The sequence below is a fragment of the Giraffa tippelskirchi genome, chromosome 5 (assembly GCF_054371585.1).
Source record: "Giraffa tippelskirchi isolate mGirTip1 chromosome 5, T2T-mGirTip1v1.2.pri, whole genome shotgun sequence".
Taxonomy (NCBI): Eukaryota; Metazoa; Chordata; class Mammalia; order Artiodactyla; family Giraffidae; genus Giraffa; species Giraffa tippelskirchi.
The window spans coordinates 34479337-34499898 of record NC_137279.1 but is presented as its reverse complement, the minus strand read 5'-3'; the positions used below and the strand labels follow the sequence as shown (position 1 = coordinate 34499898).

At 39.9% G+C, this 20562-nt stretch overlaps 1 protein-coding gene across 28 annotated transcripts in view; it reads left to right on the top strand.

Annotated features, from left to right (window-relative positions):
- Nucleotides 1-20562, top strand: part of RERE (arginine-glutamic acid dipeptide repeats) — a 408969-nt gene that overhangs the window by 273976 nt on the left and 114431 nt on the right. For all 28 annotated transcript variants that reach the window (XM_081490478.1, XM_081490468.1, XM_081490475.1 and 25 more), the window contains 3 exons: nucleotides 6778-6826; nucleotides 13513-13637; nucleotides 14716-14815. In XM_081490478.1, coding sequence (XP_081346604.1) covers nucleotides 6778-6826; nucleotides 13513-13637; nucleotides 14716-14815 — 274 coding nt within the window. The remainder of the gene's footprint in view (nucleotides 1-6777; nucleotides 6827-13512; nucleotides 13638-14715; nucleotides 14816-20562) is intronic.

Genomic DNA, 20562 nt, shown 5'->3' with positions numbered 1-20562 from the left:
GTTCCTCCAATGAATATTCATTCATTTAATGGCTTGCCTTGAAAAACAAACTGAGATCATTCTCTCATTTTTGAGGTTGTACCCAAATACTGCATTTCTGACTCTCTTGTTGATTATGAGGGCTACTCCTTTTCTTCTATGGGATTCTTACCCACAATAGTAGATATAATGGTCATCTGAATTAAATTCGCCCATTCCCATCCATTTTAGTTCACTGATTCCTAAGATGTCGGTGTTTATCCTTACCATCTCCTGCTTGACCATGTCCAGTTTACCTTGATTCATGGACCTAACATTCCAGGTTCCTATCCAATGCTGTTCTTTGCAGCATTGGATCTTACCTTCATCATCAGACACATCCACAACTGAGCATTGTTTCCACTTTGGCCCAGCTGCTTCATTCTTTCTGGGGCTATTAGTAGTTCTCCTCTGCTCTTCCCCAGTAGCATATTGGATACCTTCAGACCTGGGGGACTCATCTTTCAGTGTCATATCTTTTTGTCCTTTTATACAGTTCATGAGGGTCTCACAGTAAGTGTACTGGAATGGTTTGCCATTCCCTCCTCCAGTGGACCACGTTTTGTCAGAATTCTCTTGCTGTGACCTGTTCATCTTGGGTGGCCCTACACAGCATGGCCCATATCTTCAGTGAGTTATACAAGCCCCTTTGCCACGACCAAGCAGTGATCTGTGAAGGGGTGTATAAGTATAAGATACCTAAATTTAAGGTAATATGAGGGGAAACCTTGAGGCAAGGATAAAGATGTACATCGATGTGTCTTGCATTATCCTGGGATATGATTTCCATCTTTGGTTTCTTATTGCATAGGTAGTATCCATCACCTACGTGTGAGATTTACTAGGTATATATTAGCTACTGTTACTTATTGAAGGATTAACCTGTCATTTTCTTGATTAGGGCCCTTTTGAATTTTAGCCACCAGCATATTTTTAAGAATTTATTCCAGTGAACATTCATTAGACAGTGTTGTTCTTGTTGATCAGTTGTTCAGTCGCTAAGTCATATCTGACTCTTTGTAACCCCATGGACTGCAGCCTGCCAAACTCCACTGTCAAGCACTATCTCCTGGAGTTTTCTCAGGTTTGTGTCCATTGAGTCTTGATACTATCTAACCATCTCATTCTCTGCTGGCCCCCTCTCCTTAAGCCTTCAATCTTTCCAGTGTCAGGGTGTTTTCCAGTGAGTCGGTTCTTCCCATCTGGTGGCCAAAGTATTGGAGCTTCAGCTTCATCATCAGTCCTTCCAATGAATGTTCAGGGTTGATCTTCTTGCAGTCCAGGGGATTATCAAGAGCCTTGTCCAGCACCCTAGTTCAAAAGCATTTGTTGTTCAACACTCAAGTTAATCCCAGTCCCAAGACCTCAGAAAATGGCTGCAGACTTTGTTTTCCATTAATATGAATGCAGTCAGGGTCTATTCTCTTCTTGTGAATTTCTCTGTGTAACAGTGTCAGAGTTGTTAATCAAGTTATATGCGTGAACATCTCTTTTCTTCAACAAAAGTATAATATTTCACACTGATGGGCTGGAGTGAAGAAGTGTAAGTGAACAGGGTAACAGGTAATACAAAACAGGAAACAACTCAATCTTCGTAATTAGTTAGCCCCCAGAATTTTCTGAATTTCATGATGTATGATATGAATAACAGTGCTTCTCAAAGCTGGTTTGTGGGCCCCATTATTACTTTTATAAGATCCTGCCCTTGAGTTCCTTATGATGAAATGGGAAGCAACATGAAAGACTTCTGGTACATACCAGAGGACTTGGTTTGTTTGTTTCAGTCCAAAACTTAACTAGCCACTTCTTTCATGGAACACGATTTTTATTTGAAAGAATAACTGATAGACTGTGGGTACTCACTTGGGTACTTGGTGGACATTTTCTTGGTAATGATCTTGGTGAGCCTGCCATTTTAAGGAAAACGACTGTTTTCCCAATGCAAGATTGGAGCTTTCAAGTAATAGAATTTGGAAAAAGTTTTACCTACCACTCTGAGCGTAACAGCTTCTATACATTAACAGACTTTTCTTACGAGATATATAGTATAATACTAATGAATGTGATTTTTTAAAAAAAATCGTATAATTAACTATTAATATTTGGAAGATCTGCAAACCTTTTTGTTGTTCAGTCACTAAGTCGTGTTTGACTCTTTGCCACCTCATGGACTGCAGCACACTAGGCTTCCCTGTCCTTCACTGTCTCCCAGAGATTGCGCAAACTCATGTACGTTGAGTCCATGATGCTATCCAACCATCTCATCCTCTGTTATCCCCTTCTCCTCTTGCCCTCAGTCTTTCCCAGTATTAGGCTCTTTTCCAATGAGTCACCTCTTCACATCAGGTGGCAAAAGTATTGGAGCTTCTTGAACAACTATTTTCCATCTAACAAATGCATGACAAAATCATGAGTGGAAAATCCATTCAAAGACCAATAAGATTTTAACATACAAAAGTCCAAAAGATCATTGATAAGGTTTTAGAGTAACGCTGTGCAGAAGACCTTTAGAAAACAATGTCATGTTGAGTTTTGGTGTAGTATCAAAAAGAATATCTGTAATTATCAAAAAGACTAGTCAGATAGTCTTTCCTTTCTTAGTTATGTATCTGTGTGAGGTTAGTTTTATTTCTCTTCATATACTTTAATCAGAAGAACTCATTGCAGCAGACTGAATGTAGAAGCAGTTACAAGAATCTAGCTGTCTCCTACTAAGTCAGATCTTAAGGAGATTTGTGAGAATGTAAAACAGTGCCTCTATTTTCATTGGTTTTTTGTTTAAATAAAATTGTTTTTCATAAGAATGTGTTATATTGTGTCATAAGCCTGTTGTTACATTAAAATAAGTAAGTAAATATTTTGAAATTTCTGAAAAATATAGCTTCCTTAACACTTCAATAACTTCAGAATGTAAAGGTTACCTAAACCCAGAAAGTTTGAGATTTGCTGTATTAAGTAAAAGGAAAAATGTAGTAGTCAGCATAAGATGACTGAATGTTTTCTACAGGCTGTTGATATTGCATTTAAATAATTCTGGTGATTTTTATCAAGTTGTGCATTCTAGCAGTGTAGAAATACTCATGTAATCAAGGAATTTCCCATTTGCCTTGAATGAGTAGTAATGCCAGACAGGTACTTTATTTGATACTGGGAGAATACAGAAAGGGGATGAAATCTCAGTTTCTGTACTAGACAGTCCCAGAATGGGTGGAGGTAGATGTGCATTAGTCATGGCAGAATGTCACCTGCTGGCACAAGGTGGGAACCTCAGAAGGAGCAGTCGGGCAGGGAGGTGGCAGCCGAGGACCTTTGAACATAGAGCTTGGCAGCTGTTGGGAGAAGCAAGGGATGAGATGTTCGAGGGGTTCCAGATCTAGCTGAATACTGGCAGTTTCCTAGGAGGAAGCCTACTTTTTCTCTTCATTTTAGTTCATATTCTGACAGTTTTTGTGTTAGATGCATCCAGTTTTCTTTAATAGGGTATATCATTATCTACCTCTTTTTCTCTTGGATTTAAAAATATTTCTGCAATTTATTCTCTATCTGTGAGTTCCTGGCAATGGTAGGCTCATGCCATTGTCTTATCTGTTTACCTTGGATCCTAATCTCGCTGAAATACAACTTTGTTGTATCTCTTGCTGGGAATCTCTAATGTTTAAATTGCATGTTATAAATACTTTTTTGTAAAAATTGATGTTTAATTTTAAAGGATTCTTTGTTTTATTTTGTGCTTTTCAGTCTACTCATTAATAAGAACCCTTCGTTGACATAAAAGAGAGAAATAGATTTATCATTTTGGCTTCTAAGAGACCCCAACATTTTTTTTCTCACTTGTGTCATTATTAGCAATATTAACAATTATTAGTCTCCTATTTTTATACAAATAAGTGGGATATAAGGAGTTATTTATGAAGTATTTGTGGGGTTTTAGTATTGGGAGTTTTCTCGGTAGCTCAGCTGGTAAAGAATCCGCCTGCAATGCAGGGGACCCTGGTTCAATTCCTGGGCTACAAAGATCTGCTGGAGAAGGGATAGCTACCCACTGCAGTATTCATGGGCTTCCCTGGTGGCTGAGACGGTAAAGAATCCACCTGCAATGTGAGAGACCTATATTGGATCCCTGGGTTGAGAAGATTCCCTGGAGAAAGAAACAGCTACCCACTCCAGTATTCTGGCTTGAAGAATTCCATGAACTGAGGAGCCTGACAGGCTATCATCCATGAGGTTGCAAAGAGTCAGATTTGACTGAGCGACTTTCAGTTATTGTGACGCAGGTTTTTTTTTTTTGCTTTAAGATTTTTGATGTAGACCATTTTTAAAGTCTGTATTGAACTTGTTGCAATGTTGCTTCTGTTTTATGCTTTGGTTTTTTGGCTGTGAGGCATGTGGGATCTTAGCCCCCTGACCAGGGATCCAGGCCACAACCCCTGTGTTGGAAGGCAAAGTCTTAACCCCTGGACCGCCAGGGAGGTCCCTGTGGCACAGTTTTAAGCCAAATATGATAATACTGGTTTATTAAACTACTAAAAAAAAAAAAAAAGAGCAAAAACCCCGCCTTTGAAATAAAAATGAACCAGGATTGTTTGTCCTGAAATTATCCAGTACTTAGCAGTGTGTGGCAGTGATGGGAAGATGCTTCCATAACCAACCACTTGAGAACCCTGGCCCAACATAGACCTTCTAGAAGAACGTGAAAGTTGAGCTGTGGGGCACACGTTGCTAGGTGGGCTGTGGCTGAAATTTTCTGAGATGATACATTTGGGCCAGACCTACTTCTAGGCAGGCAAACCTTTGGAAAGTATTTAGAAATAGAGGAGAGAGCTTTTGGCAACAAGTTTTTGCTTTTAGCTAGTTACAAAACAGAAATGGTGGGTAACAGTGACTGCTTTTTTTTTTTTTTTTTTTTTAAAGTAAGTACTCAGATTAAAATAGCCTCATAGCCTGTGTGGCTCCTCTACTTGCTTCTTAAAACAGCTGTTCGTGATCCTACATAAAACCCCTGGGATGTCAGCTCTGCATTTCGGGTGGCTAGTGAGTTGAAAGCAGTCCCTCATGCTAGCCTTTTTTCCACCTCTGCCTCTGTCCCTCTTTTTCAGTTTCCTGCCTCAACAAGGTTTTGGTCCCACTTGGGAATCTGCCTCTGCCCTGATATTAGGCTCCTCATCTCCTTTAGTGCTCTCTCTGGAACTTCACCCCTTCTTGAAGCCTGCTTAATTTTGATCACTCCCCTGAGCATTTCTACCATTCTCCTGAAATGAATTGGGCTTATGAACGTGGTGATCAGGCCTGTTCTGGTGTCTGGGGCACACCTGCTGCCTCCCTAGGTAGATGGAGTGTGGATTGTGATGATCTTAAGGATCAGACCATTTTGTTTTTGTTGGTCTTCTCTCTGACTTTGTCATACTTGCTGCCCTCTCTGCCAAAATAAGACTTCATGAGAAAAATTGTCAGATTGAAGGAAGTGCTGGACCTGAAAGAAATAACAGTTTTTCCGAAATTCATTTTATAGCTTCAAAGCCAGTGGTTGTATGTGTGTGTGCAGGGGTGGTGGGGGTATCAGATCCATGGGAGAAAAGCCAGAGACTGGGCTTGCTTTTTGGTCTTGGCTGCTCTGCTCTTCAACTTAGTCCAAGTCAGCATATAGTCATCGAGCAGCTCTCGCTGCAGAAAAGCCTTCTCTGCCCACTAGTGAAAACTCACAGGTGACTGTAAGACTCAGTTAGGACGTGTCACTGGGCAGGGAGCGGGTTTTCCTGAGAGAGTCAGCAGATGGCCGTGATGGGAAGAAGTCAAGGGTGACGGAGCTCTGGGAGGCGGGGCCTGCATTTCTTCATCCACAGTGTATATGTACTGCATGCCCTGTGCAAGGCCTGGCATGAAAAGACCTTCAGTGAATGTTTCCAGAAGGAGTGAAAAGGGGAAGATACCCCACACTTTTAGGATGTGTGAGGTGACATGGGAGGAGATAAAGGTTTTGGTGAAATGCTGGTTTTCTGAAGGAGCCTGGGTGGTTTGGATTTGGCACCAGGGAGGGTGAGTGCAGCAGATGCAGTGAGAATGTCATGGGAAGGAGACAGTCCATCACCTCCTGGACTTGCTGGGCCCATCCCCGCACATCCCTGAACATCTCTGCTCCACTTCACTTTGTTGAGAAGGCCTATTCTGACTGCCCTGTATAAGGAACTGTAAAAGCTCATTCTTCACCACCCCTTTAGTTCCATGACCCGTATCAACACCTGACCTATTATTTGTTCTTTTGCTTTTTAATCCAAATTAGAATGAAAATTCCCATAAGCCAGGAATATTGTTGTTTTCATTGCTTTATCCCCAATACCCAGGACAGTTCCTGTCTTGCAGTAGGTACTTAATAAATATTTGTTGAATGAAAGAATGAATGAATGACCCAGTGTGTACACTAGGAATCATAAACTATCTTGTTTATATTTTAATTAAGTTTATAGTAGGGCACCCTGAAATATTTTGAAAAGAAAACACATGTATTGCGATTTGTACTATAGGAATGTCCATCTCTCTGTGGGGTGAAAGAAGGATGGTATAGATACTCAAGGCAGGAAGCTGCAGTAAAAGGGTTTTTAGAAGAAAAAGGTTGCATGTGGGGTTGGGGTGGGGATGTATATGTGCAGGCAACATTACAAGTAGTGGGGAAGCTAATTCGTCCTGCGTTATGCTTCTTGAAAACATGTGCATGTTTATGTCAGAACTATGCTGTGCTAACCTGATGTGCTCTTTTCATGACAGGAGGCTGAACAGTACCCAGGGAGAAATTCGTGTTGGTCCTAGCCATCAGGTAAAGTGAATTTTAGTAACTTCTTTAATAGATTTTTATTTCTTATTATTCAACTGGTCCTTTATTCTGTTGAACAGCAACTTAGAACTGTTTTATGCTATTTGGAATTTTATATAAATGCAGAGATTTATTTTTTAAAGACTACCACATACTTAAAAAAAAAAATATGGTAAAGTATATACAATCTAAAATTAACCATTCTGACCACTTTAAAGCGAATGGTTCAGCGCCCATAAGTACCTTCACATCGTTGTGCAGCCAATCCGCAGAACCTATTCAGCTTCCCAAGCTGAAACTCAGTTCCCATTAAACAGTAGCTCCTCATTCTCCCCTCCCCTCATTCCCTGGCCACCTCCCTTCTCCTTCATGTGTCCACAAATCTGACAGCTATAGATACCATATCTCAGTGGAATCAGCCAGCATCAGCCCTCCTGTGTCTGGCTTGTTTTCTTAGCATAAGGTCTTCAGGGAGCTCCCACATTGTAGCATATGTCAGAATTTGATTTCTTTTTATGGCTGAATTATTCATTGTATATATGGTGGTTAATCTGTCAGTGCACATTTGGTCACCATGGGCTTCCCTGGTGGCTCAGCTGATAAAGAATCTGCCTGCAATGCAAGAGATCTGGGTTTGCTCCCTGGATTGGGAAGATCCCCTGGAGAAGGGAAAGGCTACCCACTCCAGTATCCTGGCCTGGAGAATTCCACGGACTGTATAGTCCATGGGGTTGCAAAGAGTCGGACACAACTGAGTGACTTTCACTTCACTTCATGCTTTCATTTAGCTTTTTAAAAACCCCATTTCCTTCAGAAAAGTCAGTGATTAAGATGTTTGTCAGCCGGAAGCTGGTTGTGTCATGACTTGTGCTCTTCCATGTTTTATTCAGTTTACTAAGACACTGCTGTTCTATTCGTCATCTTGTCTTTTGATCCCATTATCAGGTAGGATGCTTTGACAGATAGGACTAGAACACTCTGGCTGAACATGGCTGTTCATGGTCTCATGTATCATCGCGTCTGGTCAGAGAAGACCAGGCTCTGCTCCTCTCCTCTCCAGTTCTCGTGATTTGGTGCTCAGCTATACCCATGGGCTGCCTTCTCAGGCCAGGAGCTGAACTTGATTCTAAGATGTATTTCTGTTCACATTATCTCTGATGTCAAGCTTCATTGTACGTCCTGCGGTGTGACTATAACTTAATTGGCAGCATTTCTTCTTTCTGAATGCATTTAATAGTGGTTCTTACAGTGAATGAAAATGCAGCAAATGTTGAGAGGAGGGAAGGGATACACACTGTTCTCCTTTCCCCTTAGAAGAAGGAAGATTTTCCTGGAAGGTCTCCATTAGTCCCCACATGTCATTGCCATGGGTGGGTCATGTGCCTATATCTAGACTTGGGAAAATGGCTGTATTAGCATGACTGGCTTGCCCCTTGAGTTGAAATGGATGTTGATATTGAGCCATGGTAGCCATCACACCCTAGAGACATGATGTGGTGTCAAGTGAAGAGGCAAGAAGAGTTAACTGACTGGAGGAGGGAGAGAGGGAGGTGGGAGACGGTAGAGCTGAAGGATCGTCAGCAGTAGGAGATGGAGGGCAAGCTGCAATGTCATCACACCTGCTATTGATGGCTCTTGTTCCTTGCTGGAACCAGGTGCATGTTCTCATCTTTGAAAGTCTGCTGCTGGAAGATTCATATGTATAGGACTTTCTATATATAGATTCACTGTCTAATGGGACTTGTTACATAGGTTCACACTTTAAGATGGTTATATGCTAATCCTGTCATCCCTTCCTTTATTAGCTGATCAGCTTTTCTCTTGTCAATTTTTGATTCCCTGAAACACTAGGAAAGGCAGGATAAATGCTTGAATCTTTCCCTCTTTTTACCAGTTGGTTCTCTAACAACTTCCAGTAGTCATCAATGGGTTTAAAATTACTCACATGCTAACCAGATGTTGTTATTCTTACTGATGAGATTAAATTATGCATTTGGGGGCTAGTAGGTGCCTCTTCCTGCTGTCTTCTGTGTCCTTTTCACTGGACCCCCATGATCTTTGGTTTAGAGTATATTACCTAGTGTGATGTGATTTTTTTCTTTGTCTCCTTATATATGTTCTCTGCCCTAGATCTAGAACTAAACTTTTGTAATGATCCCTCATTGTTTTAATGTAGGGCTTCCCTGCTGGCTCAGATGGTAAAGAATCCACCAGTAATGCAGGAGACCTGGCTTTGTTCCCTGGGTTGGTTAGTGGAAAGTGACATTTTTTGGTTGGCTGCTGGCCTGTTCATTATTACTGGGATAGATACTGTTTTCAGGTCTTTTCAGAACAGATTAGGAAATATGCTTTCCCCTCACCCCTTTTCTTTTTTCCTTATTTATGTTTTAGAGATAAAATATATCATGGTCTCTTTCTAATGCTAATTCAAAATTTTATCTAGGCCTTATATTTATATAGATGAAATGTTCTATCATCCATATCTGTATCTTTTCCCCATGTCTGAAAACCAGTTTTTAAATGACATCAAAATAATGACTCATTTGCCTTGGTCCTGTAATACTTACATAGCAGCTTAGAATAATGGTACTCACACTGCTATAAACAATATGATTATTGGAAACAGCTTAGCATTCAGTTTTTATTTTGGCCTTAGAATGTATCCCACTAATGCTCTTTAGGCAAAATAGTATGTTTTAATGTTACCTGAAATGATTCCTCAGTTCAGTTCAGTCACTCAGTCGTGTCTGACTCTTTGCGACCCCATGGACTGCAGCACGCCAGGCCTCCCTGTCCATCACTAACTCCCTGAGCTTGCTCAAACTCATGTCTATCAAGTTGGTGATGCCATCCAACCATCTTATCCTCTGTCATCCCCTTCTTCTCCTGCCTTCAATCTTTCCCAGCATCAGGATCTTTTCCAATGACTCAGCTGTTCATATCAGATGGCCAAAGTATTAGAGCTTCAGCTTCAGCATCGGTTCTTTTCAGGAGATGTTCAGAACTGATTTCCTTTAAGATTGACTGTTTTGATATCCTTTCAGTCCAAGGAACTCTCAAGAGTCTTCTCCAACACCATAGTTCAAAGCATCAATTCTTCAGTGCTCAGCCTTCTTTACGGTCCAACTCTCACATCCATACAAGCATGACTACTGAAAAAACCATAGCTTTGACTCCTACTGTTGGTAAAGTAATGTCTCTGGTTTTTAATATGCTATCTAGGTTTGTCATAGTTTTTCTTCCAAGGAGCAAGCGTCTTTTCATTTCATGGCTGCAGTCACCATCTGCAGTGATTTTGTAGCCCCAAAAAAATAAAGTCTGTTACTCTCCATTGATTCTTAGAGAGGAGCAAACTCAAAACATAGTTAGGTGGGTTTGTTTGATTTTGCTTTAGAGTTTTTAGGGGATTGTTGTTCTTTAAACTTTGTTTTTGTAATTATGTAAAATACATGGCTCCAAAGTCAAACATGCAGATGAATTATGTTCAGGAAGTTCACCTTCTTTCCCTGTCTCCTCTTTCCCTGTTCCCTCCCTCCCTGATAGATAATTGTTAGTGTTTAAAGGTCTTGATTTATTATTCTTATTTGTACTCTCCCCCACCCCCTGTTCTTAGATAAACGGTAGCATAACATAAACACTTCCACCACCTTTCTTTACCTTCTGACACTCTATCCTGGCATTCCCTCCGCCACAGTATGCAAAGCCCCTCCTCATTCTCTTCTGCTACCTCCTGGGACCCCTTGGCATGGGGGAAACAGCTTATTCTTCCATCCCCCATCATCTGGAGTTTGTGCTGTTTCTAGTCATTTCTGTTACACGTAATGCTGTGATGAACAGGTTATGCATGGAGATTTTTATTTTGCCCAGTTGTCTTTGGGATATTATATTATCCCCAGAAGGGGGAATGGCTGACTTAGAGGGCACATGCAATTCTAAGACTATTACAGCGTTCCCCTGCATAGAGATTGGACCATTTTGTGTTCGTGCTGACAACTTACGTGAGTGCCAACACGCAGCCTAGTGTGTCATCACACTTTGGCACTGTGTCGGTCTGATAGGTCAGCAGTGGTATCTTGGGGCCATTAATTTGCATTTCTCTTGTCAGCAGTTGGCCATCTTTTCCTGTGATTCAGAGCCACCTGCACATTCTTTTCTCTGAGCAAATTATATTTCTAGTCCCTTTTTCTCTAGGAGGGGTTGGTTCTTCTCCACAGCAATAGTATTTTTTTTTAAATTAATTTAACAAACAACTATTTGAGAGTTACTGCTCCAACTACTGTACATGGTGGTAGGGAAACAGCTTGGTACAGAATGTCTGAGACCTTTTGATATGAGTCGCTGTTGTGCTTTAATTTTAAGGAGAACTCACTGTAGCCCCCAATTCAGTACTGAATTAAGGAAGCACACCGTTTTGAGGGGGTGCGGTCAGCACCTGATACACAGTGAGAGGCTTGGGAGGTAGAGTGAAGCAGAGCGTGTAGACAGTAGGCCTGTCAGCTGCATGGCTGACTCATGTTGAGTTTTGCCACACAGTTGTTTTTCAAACTTGAATAACAAACATTTAAAGCCATGAACTTTCACATTAAAGTCAAGATTTCTGGACTTTGGGGACACCTGGAGAATGTATGAGCACCGGTTCCCACTCCTGCATGGCAGCGTTCTCCAGGTGGGACTCTTTCCATCTCACCCCGATCCCTTCACTCCTCACATCTAACACCTGCATGCTCAGAGTGGGAGCCGTTGTCATGGATGGATTTGAGCACTTGGAATGCGGCAAGTCTGAACTGGGACGTTGCATTCTGTTTACTGTGAATAGCAGAACATTTAAAGTGAAACACGAGGTCCTCATTTTATTTTTGTTGGCTGTACACTCTGCCTCCTTCAGTCGTTTACAATTTTTGCCTAAGTTTCTGTGGACACTGGAGCTTTTAAACTGCAGCTCTTAATTTAAAATATTAGATTAATGTGACCATGTTCTTGATTTGAGAAAATAAGAACGTGTGTGTTTTGCAGATGGGTGACTTCATAGGCCTCTGAGCAGTCATGAGGCCTCTTTACACTAGCTCTGCTCCAGTAGTGGAGTGTGAGACAATGCTGGAGATACTGGGTTGGCCAAAATCTTTGTTTCCGTTTTCCCGTAACAGCATGCCAAACACCCGAACAAACTTTTTGGCCAACCCAATATTTGAATTTCTAACAGAATTGACTTGGAATCTTGGTTGTTGAGCACTGTTTTTCAAATCTTTCCCAATTTTTTTCTTTTAATTGAGGTGTCCTTTATGTATAGTGACCTGTTTATATCTTGAAGGCAGTGGCACCCCACTCCAGTACTCTTGCCTGGAAAATCCCATGGATGGAGGAGCCTGGTAGGCTGCAGTCCACGGGGTAGCTAAGAGTTGGACACGACTGAGCAACTTCACTTTCACTTTTCACTTTCATGTATTAGAGAAGGAAATGACAACCCACTCCAGTGTTCTTGCCTGGAGAATCCCAGGGATGGGGGAGCCTGGTGGGCTGCCGTCTGTGGGGTCGCACAGAGTTGAACACGACTGAAGCGACTTAGCAGCAGCAGCATACTCTTCAGTCCTCTGTGACAGTTCATTTCAAGGCACAGAACATGGGTCATCTCAGAAATTCCTGCCTGCCCCTCGTCCAGCAGCTCTCTCCTCCTGGAACCACTGCTCATTCAATTTCTGTCACCATCATTTAGTGCTCCTGGTTTTATTGTTGTTACTTTTATGGATTTTTTGTATTAATATGTCTACTAATATGTGACTCATTGATCTTGACTCCTAAAAGTAGCATTGGTTTGTAGAGTAGTTCACTCATTGTTTTAGTACACATCCTTAGGTGAGACTCCATTATTTTTTTTTTATATTTGTATATATGTATATATATCTTGTATATATATATGTATATATATTTACGTATGTATGTATGTATATTTATGTATTTATGTATGTATATATATTTATGTATGTATGTATATATATTTATATATATGTATATATATCTATATATATATAATGGAGAAGGCAATGGCACCCCACTCCAGTACTCTTGCCTGGAAAATCCCATGGACGGAGGAGCCTGGTAGGCTACAGTCCATGGGGTCGCTAAGAGTCGGACACGACTGAGCGACTTCACTTTCACTTTTCCCTTTCATGCACTGGAGAAAGAAATGGCAACCCACTCCAGTATTCTTGCTTGGAGAATCCTAGGGACGGCAGAGCCTGGTGAGCTGCCGTCTATGGGGTCGCACAGGGTCGGACACGACTGAAGCGACTTAGCATAGCATATATATCTTGGTAAACATGTTTTATTGGATGTGTGTGGTTCTCCCTTCTTTATCAAGGAGCTCTTATTTCCAAAACATTTTTTGTTTTGTTACTTCTTTATTCACATGTACCCACTTCTTTTTCACTCTGTGGACCATGCTGGCACCAGTTTACGTTGACACTGTTAGCAGCTCTTTAAGTAGAGATCAAGTCCATTATGAAATCTCCTGTGGTGAAATGATCCCAGAGTGTGCGATGGGCCAGCTTCAGTGACTCATGAGTTTTCAGTTATTTCAGTACTGCCGAAAAGAAAGAGGCTCAATTAGCTACTGTGTCTGTCCCCAAGGCCTGCCTGCACAGGCAGCTCTTTGAACATGCCTTGATTGTGACTTCTTCATCCCTGTCTTACAGGCCAAACTGCCCGACTTGCAACCATTCCCTTCTCCCGATGGAGACACTGTGACCCAGCATGAGGAGCTGGTCTGGATGCCTGGCGTTAATGACTGTGACCTCCTTATGTACTTGAGGGCAGCAAGGTAATAGGAGTCCACACCCTCCTGCTTTCTGAATTGATGAGTGGTCAGTAAGCTTTCCCCTTTCCCCTAAAGTTATGTTTATATATTGGGCATTCTCTGGCTTTATGTTTTGTTATGCTCTCTGTAATCAGATCCCTGCTCCTTCTTACTAGAGAAACACAACTTTCGATGGTAAGGTCACTTTTTTCTCCTTGGTGTTTGCCCCAACTCACATTTCAGAACTTTTCGGAAAGAAAACATTGTAAGTCACACATTCCAGTATCAATGCTTCTTAATACAGTTGAGTAATTGGCTCATTCAGCGCATCTTAAAATCCCATTCCATATTTCTTTGCTCCATGGCTGTTCATTGATATCCGACCTAAACTTTACATTTTGAGTGCTTACCTATGTGAATATTGCTAACCTGAAAATGCCTAAATTACAAAATGAGAAGTTCACGTCTGTCCTAGACATGTCACAGTGCAGGCAGGGCCTTTCTTTGTTCGCAGGGGTTTTTGGAACTCACTGCAGTATCAACAACAGGCAACAGAAACGTTGAAGCAAGGCAGTGATGGCGTTGTAACTCTGGCTGCTGTGCGGTCAGCAGTGTAACTTGGAGGCTACAGCAGAGATCAAGGCTTCAGGGCAGGGGTGACCATTAGAGTTTTTTTCACCTCTTCCACGTTTGCTTAGAGATGGTTAATGTACAGCATGAGACGAATTAAGTAAAATTTCAAAGGATTCAGTTTTACATATTTTCTAGAGACTGACCTTTCAAAAGTTTATAATCCAGCTGACCATTCTGGCAGATAATTTTAGATTATTCATGCCCTCAAAACTAAAGTCTACGTACTGATAAAGCATGGGAAGAAAAACAAATGGAATCGAATGAAAATAACATATTTTTTTCTCAGTGAGTAAAGAGTGAACTGCAGAGAAGCTTAAAAAAATTTCTTTTATGATGAGAGCAGATGCAGGACTGAGAACTCTGGCTTAATCGTGCATATAGTGGTGGAATTTGGTCTGGGCTGGAGCTGTGCTCTGAGAACCAAGGGCTGAAATGTTTGCCCTGCTGTGTTCTCTTCCTGTCTCCGCAGGAGCATGGCAGCCTTCGCCGGGATGTGTGATGGAGGTTCCACGGAAGATGGCTGTGTGGCGGCCTCACGGGATGACACCACCCTCAACGCACTGAACACGGTGAGACCTTTGAAGGTCCCTAGGTGGCAAGCAAATTCTTCTTTCTCCTGTGCCAGCCATAGGGAGTTTGTGATGATGGCCCATGAAGGGGTCTGAAGTCTCAGGTGGCAGTGCTGTGAGGTGCTGCTGGGCTTGAAAGATGGGAGTTGTGGTCCCGGTGGTGGGCTCCATGACCTTGGCCAGTGGTATGGCACCTCCAAATTCACCTTGTAACCTGCATCTGTGCTCCAGGACTGTGCCGAGCCTCTGCCAAGAGCCTAGTGATAGTGGTCAGAGTTCACTGAGATCTCACAAGCCCAGTAGTAGGCACAGTGATCTTACTGAATCCTCACAGCGCCCCTCTGAGGGAGGCTCCGTTATTACCACCGTGTGGACACAGGCAAGTAAGTTGAGAGCAGTGGAGTCACAATCCACGGTCATACACTTAAGATGTGAATCCAGAGGCCCTGCTTTCCAAGCCTTGATATATTCTTTGAACAAATTTGGTTGTTATAGATTGGGCTTTGGAGCCATGTAAATATTTCAGATGTTTATAAAACAAAGTTAAATTAAAAAAAATAATAATCCTTAAAAAAAACTAAAGTAAAATGTAACCCACGAGCATAAGGGTACTGAGTTGGTTGCATCACATATCCTGTGTGAGTGGTCGTCTGCTTTAATCCTATGACTCCACAGCAGCTCAGAATAACCCAGCTTGAGCCGATGCTAGCAGTAGGATTCCTGAAACCAGTTTACTTCTTTGGACACTCCTTTTTGACCTCAGGGTATATCCTATGGGGCTATACAAGAAAATGAGTGTGTCATATAGTTCCTTGAAACAGTTCTTCTCCTGTGTTCATTAATGTGGAATGATTAGGTCTGAAGTAATAATGAATTTTTATGGATTTCTGATCTGTTCACAAAGAGTCTGCATGGTTCTGTATACTTACATAGGATATTGAACATGAGGCTGAGCAACTCTTGGTGATGATTAAGTGTCATTTAAGCACCCTTTTTGTTTGTCTTTTTCCTAAGAGGTTACTGTAATTGGAAGGGAATTTTTTCAGTCATCTGTTCCAGTCTCTAAATAGATGAGAATCCGAAGCACAGGAAGACCAGGTGACTTGTATGATTGTTGTAAACAATCCAAAAAGTTGGTAACAGACCTCAATTTAGGGATCTTTCTGCTATACAGCTTGTTGTTGGGGAAACGTGTAGATATCTGAATGACATAGCTGTTTTTTATTCCTGGTCTAGTTGTGTTTCTTGAGTGTTACATAACATTATAATAGTCTCTTATATGTTGGAGGTTGAATCACCTTGCTGGGCATAAGCTATGTTCTAAATAAGTGAGTGATTTTCATATTCCCATTTACTTTCTCACCTATTTGCTACTTAGAATTTTTGTGGTTATAAGGAATCCTTATTCTGAACATACAGTGATAGAGCCGGAGGAGGCCTTTGAGATTATTTTACAGATGAGAAAACTGAGACTCAGAGATGATGAATCTGCCAACAGTGGTTATGGCAGATGTAGCTGTGAATGTCTGTGAATTCAAAATGCCCTAAAAAATATGTGTATATTCAAAGTAACTCTTTGAAATGAGCTAGTTTTCTGTTAGGTTTTGGTATAAAAGCTTTATGAAAAAAAATTATCCTTTCATGACTGCTGATCAGTTGAATTTTGAGTAACAAAAATGTTGCCATATTTAATTAAATGTCTGTTTTTGACACTTTCCCTGAATTTATCTGATTTATTCTCTGTCTTATTCCAACCCGTCTAAAGATTCCATGGAACAGACTTTTGTACAGAAATAATTTGAGCTATTTTTGCCTGTGGTCCTTTGTAGCAGGTTCCTTCTGAAATTTTCTTAAGCATTGCCGGAGGGTTTTGGTTTATGAGTTTTTGTTTCTGTGAAGCCACCTTCTCATCATTTGAAATTCTTCCTGCCTAGGCGAGCCCAGGGTGGCTCAGGTGTTGGATTATGCAATACAAGTGCATTTAGCCATCAAAAGACTGAGTTGTGTGCTCATTTTATGATGATGGAAACATTTAGCGGCTGTTTTAATTTTTATACTTTTGTTGTACTGATTCATGGAGCGTTTTAGTTGCAGGCACTTTCTTTAATGAGAAGTGAAGTGATTGGAAAAATCTTGAGAGAAGTTAATGTTTATTTCACATTCCTTGGAATAAGAGGGTTTTGAGTTATGTTAGGTAATAAAAAGATAAATTCATTGTCATGTGAGAAGTATTTATTATTTCTTAGAGTATAGCATAGAGTCAAAACAATGTAAAGCATTTATCAACTTAGAATAAACCTGTGTCTATTTCCTGTTTCCCAGGACAGTGTAGAAATTTAAAGCATATGGAATCTGCAGTGCAGCTACATTATAGTATGATTAGTAGCCCAGTAAGACTGTTTGAATTTCAGTTCAATTCAGTTCAGTTCAGTCGCTCAGTCGTGTCCCACCCTTTGCCACCCCATGGACTGCAGCACGCCAGGCCTCCCTGTCCATCACCAGCTCCCTAAATAAATAGTTTGAAATGTTTAAAACTGCAGTCACTAAGAGAATATTTTTGAACTGTTTGTTCTTTATTACAATTATGAGTGTGCATGCTCAGTCATGTCTGACTCTTTGTGACTCTGTGGACTGTAGCCCACCAGGCTCCTCTGTCCCTAGGGTTTTCCAGGCAAGAATATTGGAGTGGGTTGCCATTTCCTTCTCCATATTATAATTATATGGACCTATTTTTAAATATAAGCTCCTCTGGGTTACTTATTTGACTTTTTTTCTTATTTGCAAATGAGAGTTTTAGTGTATATTAAAAAAAATTATTGGAGTGTAATTTTTGTATAATAAACTGCTCTCATTTAAAGTGTACGTTTGATGAGTTTTTTTAGATGTGTGTACCAATGAAGCTACTGTGGTGTTCATGGTAGAAATCATTTCCAACATCTCCAAAAGTTGCCTCATGCTCTTTTATAATCCTTTGCTGCTTCTAGCCTCAGATAACCACTGATACATTTTTCTCATTATAGATCAGTTGCATTTTCTAGAATGTTGCATGAATTAGAATAATATTGTATGTAATACTTGGGTTTGGATTCTTTCAGCACAGTAATTTTATAGTAGATGTATATTGCCACATTAGCAGTAGTGCATGCCTTTTTTATTGCTGAGTAGTATTCCAGTCTATGGATATCCATAGTATTTTATCCTTTCACCTGGTGATGGACATTTGGGTTTTTTCCAAGCTTTTGGCCATTATGAATTGTTACACAAGTCTTTTTTTAGAACATATATTTTCATTTCTCGTGAGTAAATACCTGGCAGTGCTGGTAGCTTTTTAGAAAATTTATCAAACAGGTTTCCACAGTGGCTGTACCATTTTACATTCCCATTAGTAGTGTGTTAGAATTTCAGTTCTTTAGCATCCTTCACAAGCCTTGATGTCTTTAGTCTTTTGAGTTTCAGCCATTCTATTGGATATATAGTGATATGTCATTGAGGTTTTTAATTTAAATTTCCTGACTATAGGTGATGTTGAGCATCTTTTCATGTGTTTAAGCCCATTTGTATAGCTTTTTGGGGGAATATCTCTTGCCCAATTAAAACAATTGTATTATTTGGCCTTTAGTACAATTTAGTTGTAAGAATTATTTTCATATTGAAGATATAAGTGCTTTGATACGTGTATTGTAAATATTTTCTCTCATAGTATGACTATATATATATATATATATATATAAAATGCTGTATTTCAAAAAGCATGTAATTTCACTGAAATCTGATGCATCATTTTTTTTAATGAATATTTCTTTGATCATCTGATGATTACAAGGTTTGTTTCTATGCTTTCTTTTGAAGTTTTAGTCCTTACATTCATTTCAAAATAATTTTACATGTGATACGAGATAGAGGTGAAAGTTCTTTCTTTTCCACACCGAGGCCAGTTGTGCAAGCCAGATTTTTTGGAAATAGTCTTTTGTCATTTAATTGCCTTTATGCCTTTATCGAACAACCACTCCTTGTATGTGTTTGTTTTTTTAAGATCCTATTCTGTTTAAGTGATCTGACATCTCTCTTTTTACTAGTACTTCAGTATTTTTAATACTACAGTTTTATAAGACCCAGGTGATATATCTTCCTATTTTCTACTTGTTTTCAAGATTACTTTGGCTGTTTTAGGTAATTTACATTTTTGTGTAAATTTTAGAATCAACTTGCCAGTGTCTGTTTTAAAAAAGGCTTTGATGTTATTTTGATTGAGATTGTATTGGATGTATGGATCAATTTAGGAAGAATTGACATCTTAACAATTTGAATCTTCCAATCCATGAACTTGATACAGTATGTCTCCATTTGGGGGAATAAAAAGTATTCTTTAATTTCTTTGAGTGAGATATTGTAGTTTTCATTGTGCAAGTTTTACACTTATTTTGTAAAATTTATCCCTTAAGTTGTTATTGTTTAAAGATTCTGTTGTTAATAAAATTGTACTTTTAAATTTCATTCTCTAAATGTTCATTGATAGGGTAGAAATACAGTCAGTTTTTATGTGATGACCTTGTATTATACAAAGAATTCAAGGTCAACAGTAGTAGCTTTCTGGTTAGTTCCTTAGGATTTTCCATGTGCACAGTGTCATGTCATCTGCAAATAAAGATAGCTTTACCTCTTTCTGATTTATGTGTTTTATTTCTTTGTTTGTGCTTTATTACAGTTGCTTGAACCTCCAGTACAGTACTGGATAGAAATGATGAGAATAGACATCTTTGCTTTCTTTCTCATCTTAAAGAAAAAACACTCAGTTGTTCATTGCTATGTGCAATGTAGGATTTTTGTTGTTGTTATTTAAACAAGCTGAGAATGTTCCCTTTTGTATCTGAGTTTATTAAGGCTTTTGCCATGAATGAACATTGAATTTTGTCAGATGCTATTTTTTTCTTGTGTATCTGTTGAGATGATCATAGGTTGTTATACTCTTTTTGTTCGTTTGGTAAATTACCTTAATTAATTTCAGGCTAAACCAACTGCGTTCCTAGATTAAATCCTGCTTGGGCATTATGTACTATTGGATTCAATATGCTGTTGAAAACTTTGACCTTTGTGTTCATGAGGGACAGTGAGCTGTAGTCTTCTTCCTTTGTAATACCTTTGTCTGGTTTTAATATCAGATTTTAAGTATTAGTTGGGAAATATTTCCTCCTACTCTTTTTCTTTCTCTTAAAGAATTTATAAAGGATTGATCTTTATTGTTAAATGTTTGGTAGAATTGACAGTGTAGGCATTTGGGACTAAATTTTTTGAATGGAAAGTTAAAAAGTGTTACTGAAATGAGGTTCATACAGTAAGTCTCCTCCATATGAATCTTCAAGTAGCAAACTTTCAAAGATGCAAGCATGTGTTTGCATGTCCAATCCTGTAAGTTAGTTTGGTGTCTGGTGTACATTGTCATGTACAATCACTCCACAAGAGATTGCGCTTTTGTTTACTGTGCAGTACTGTATTAGAGCACAGCAGTATGATTTATTTCAAGCCCAGGGTGTCCGGAATCAAGTGTAAAAGCAGTGGTATCGAGTCGATTGTGTTTGTTGGGTCCTTAGGCTAACTTTGTTGTACTTACGAACAAATTGGGCTCACAGACATGCTCTCAGAACGAAACTCGTTCGAATGTAAGAGACTGACTCTACTGCTCACCACACAACAGGCCAATGAATAGAGAGACGAGGTGTCAGGCCGAGGAATAGTGACTATTCGGGAAG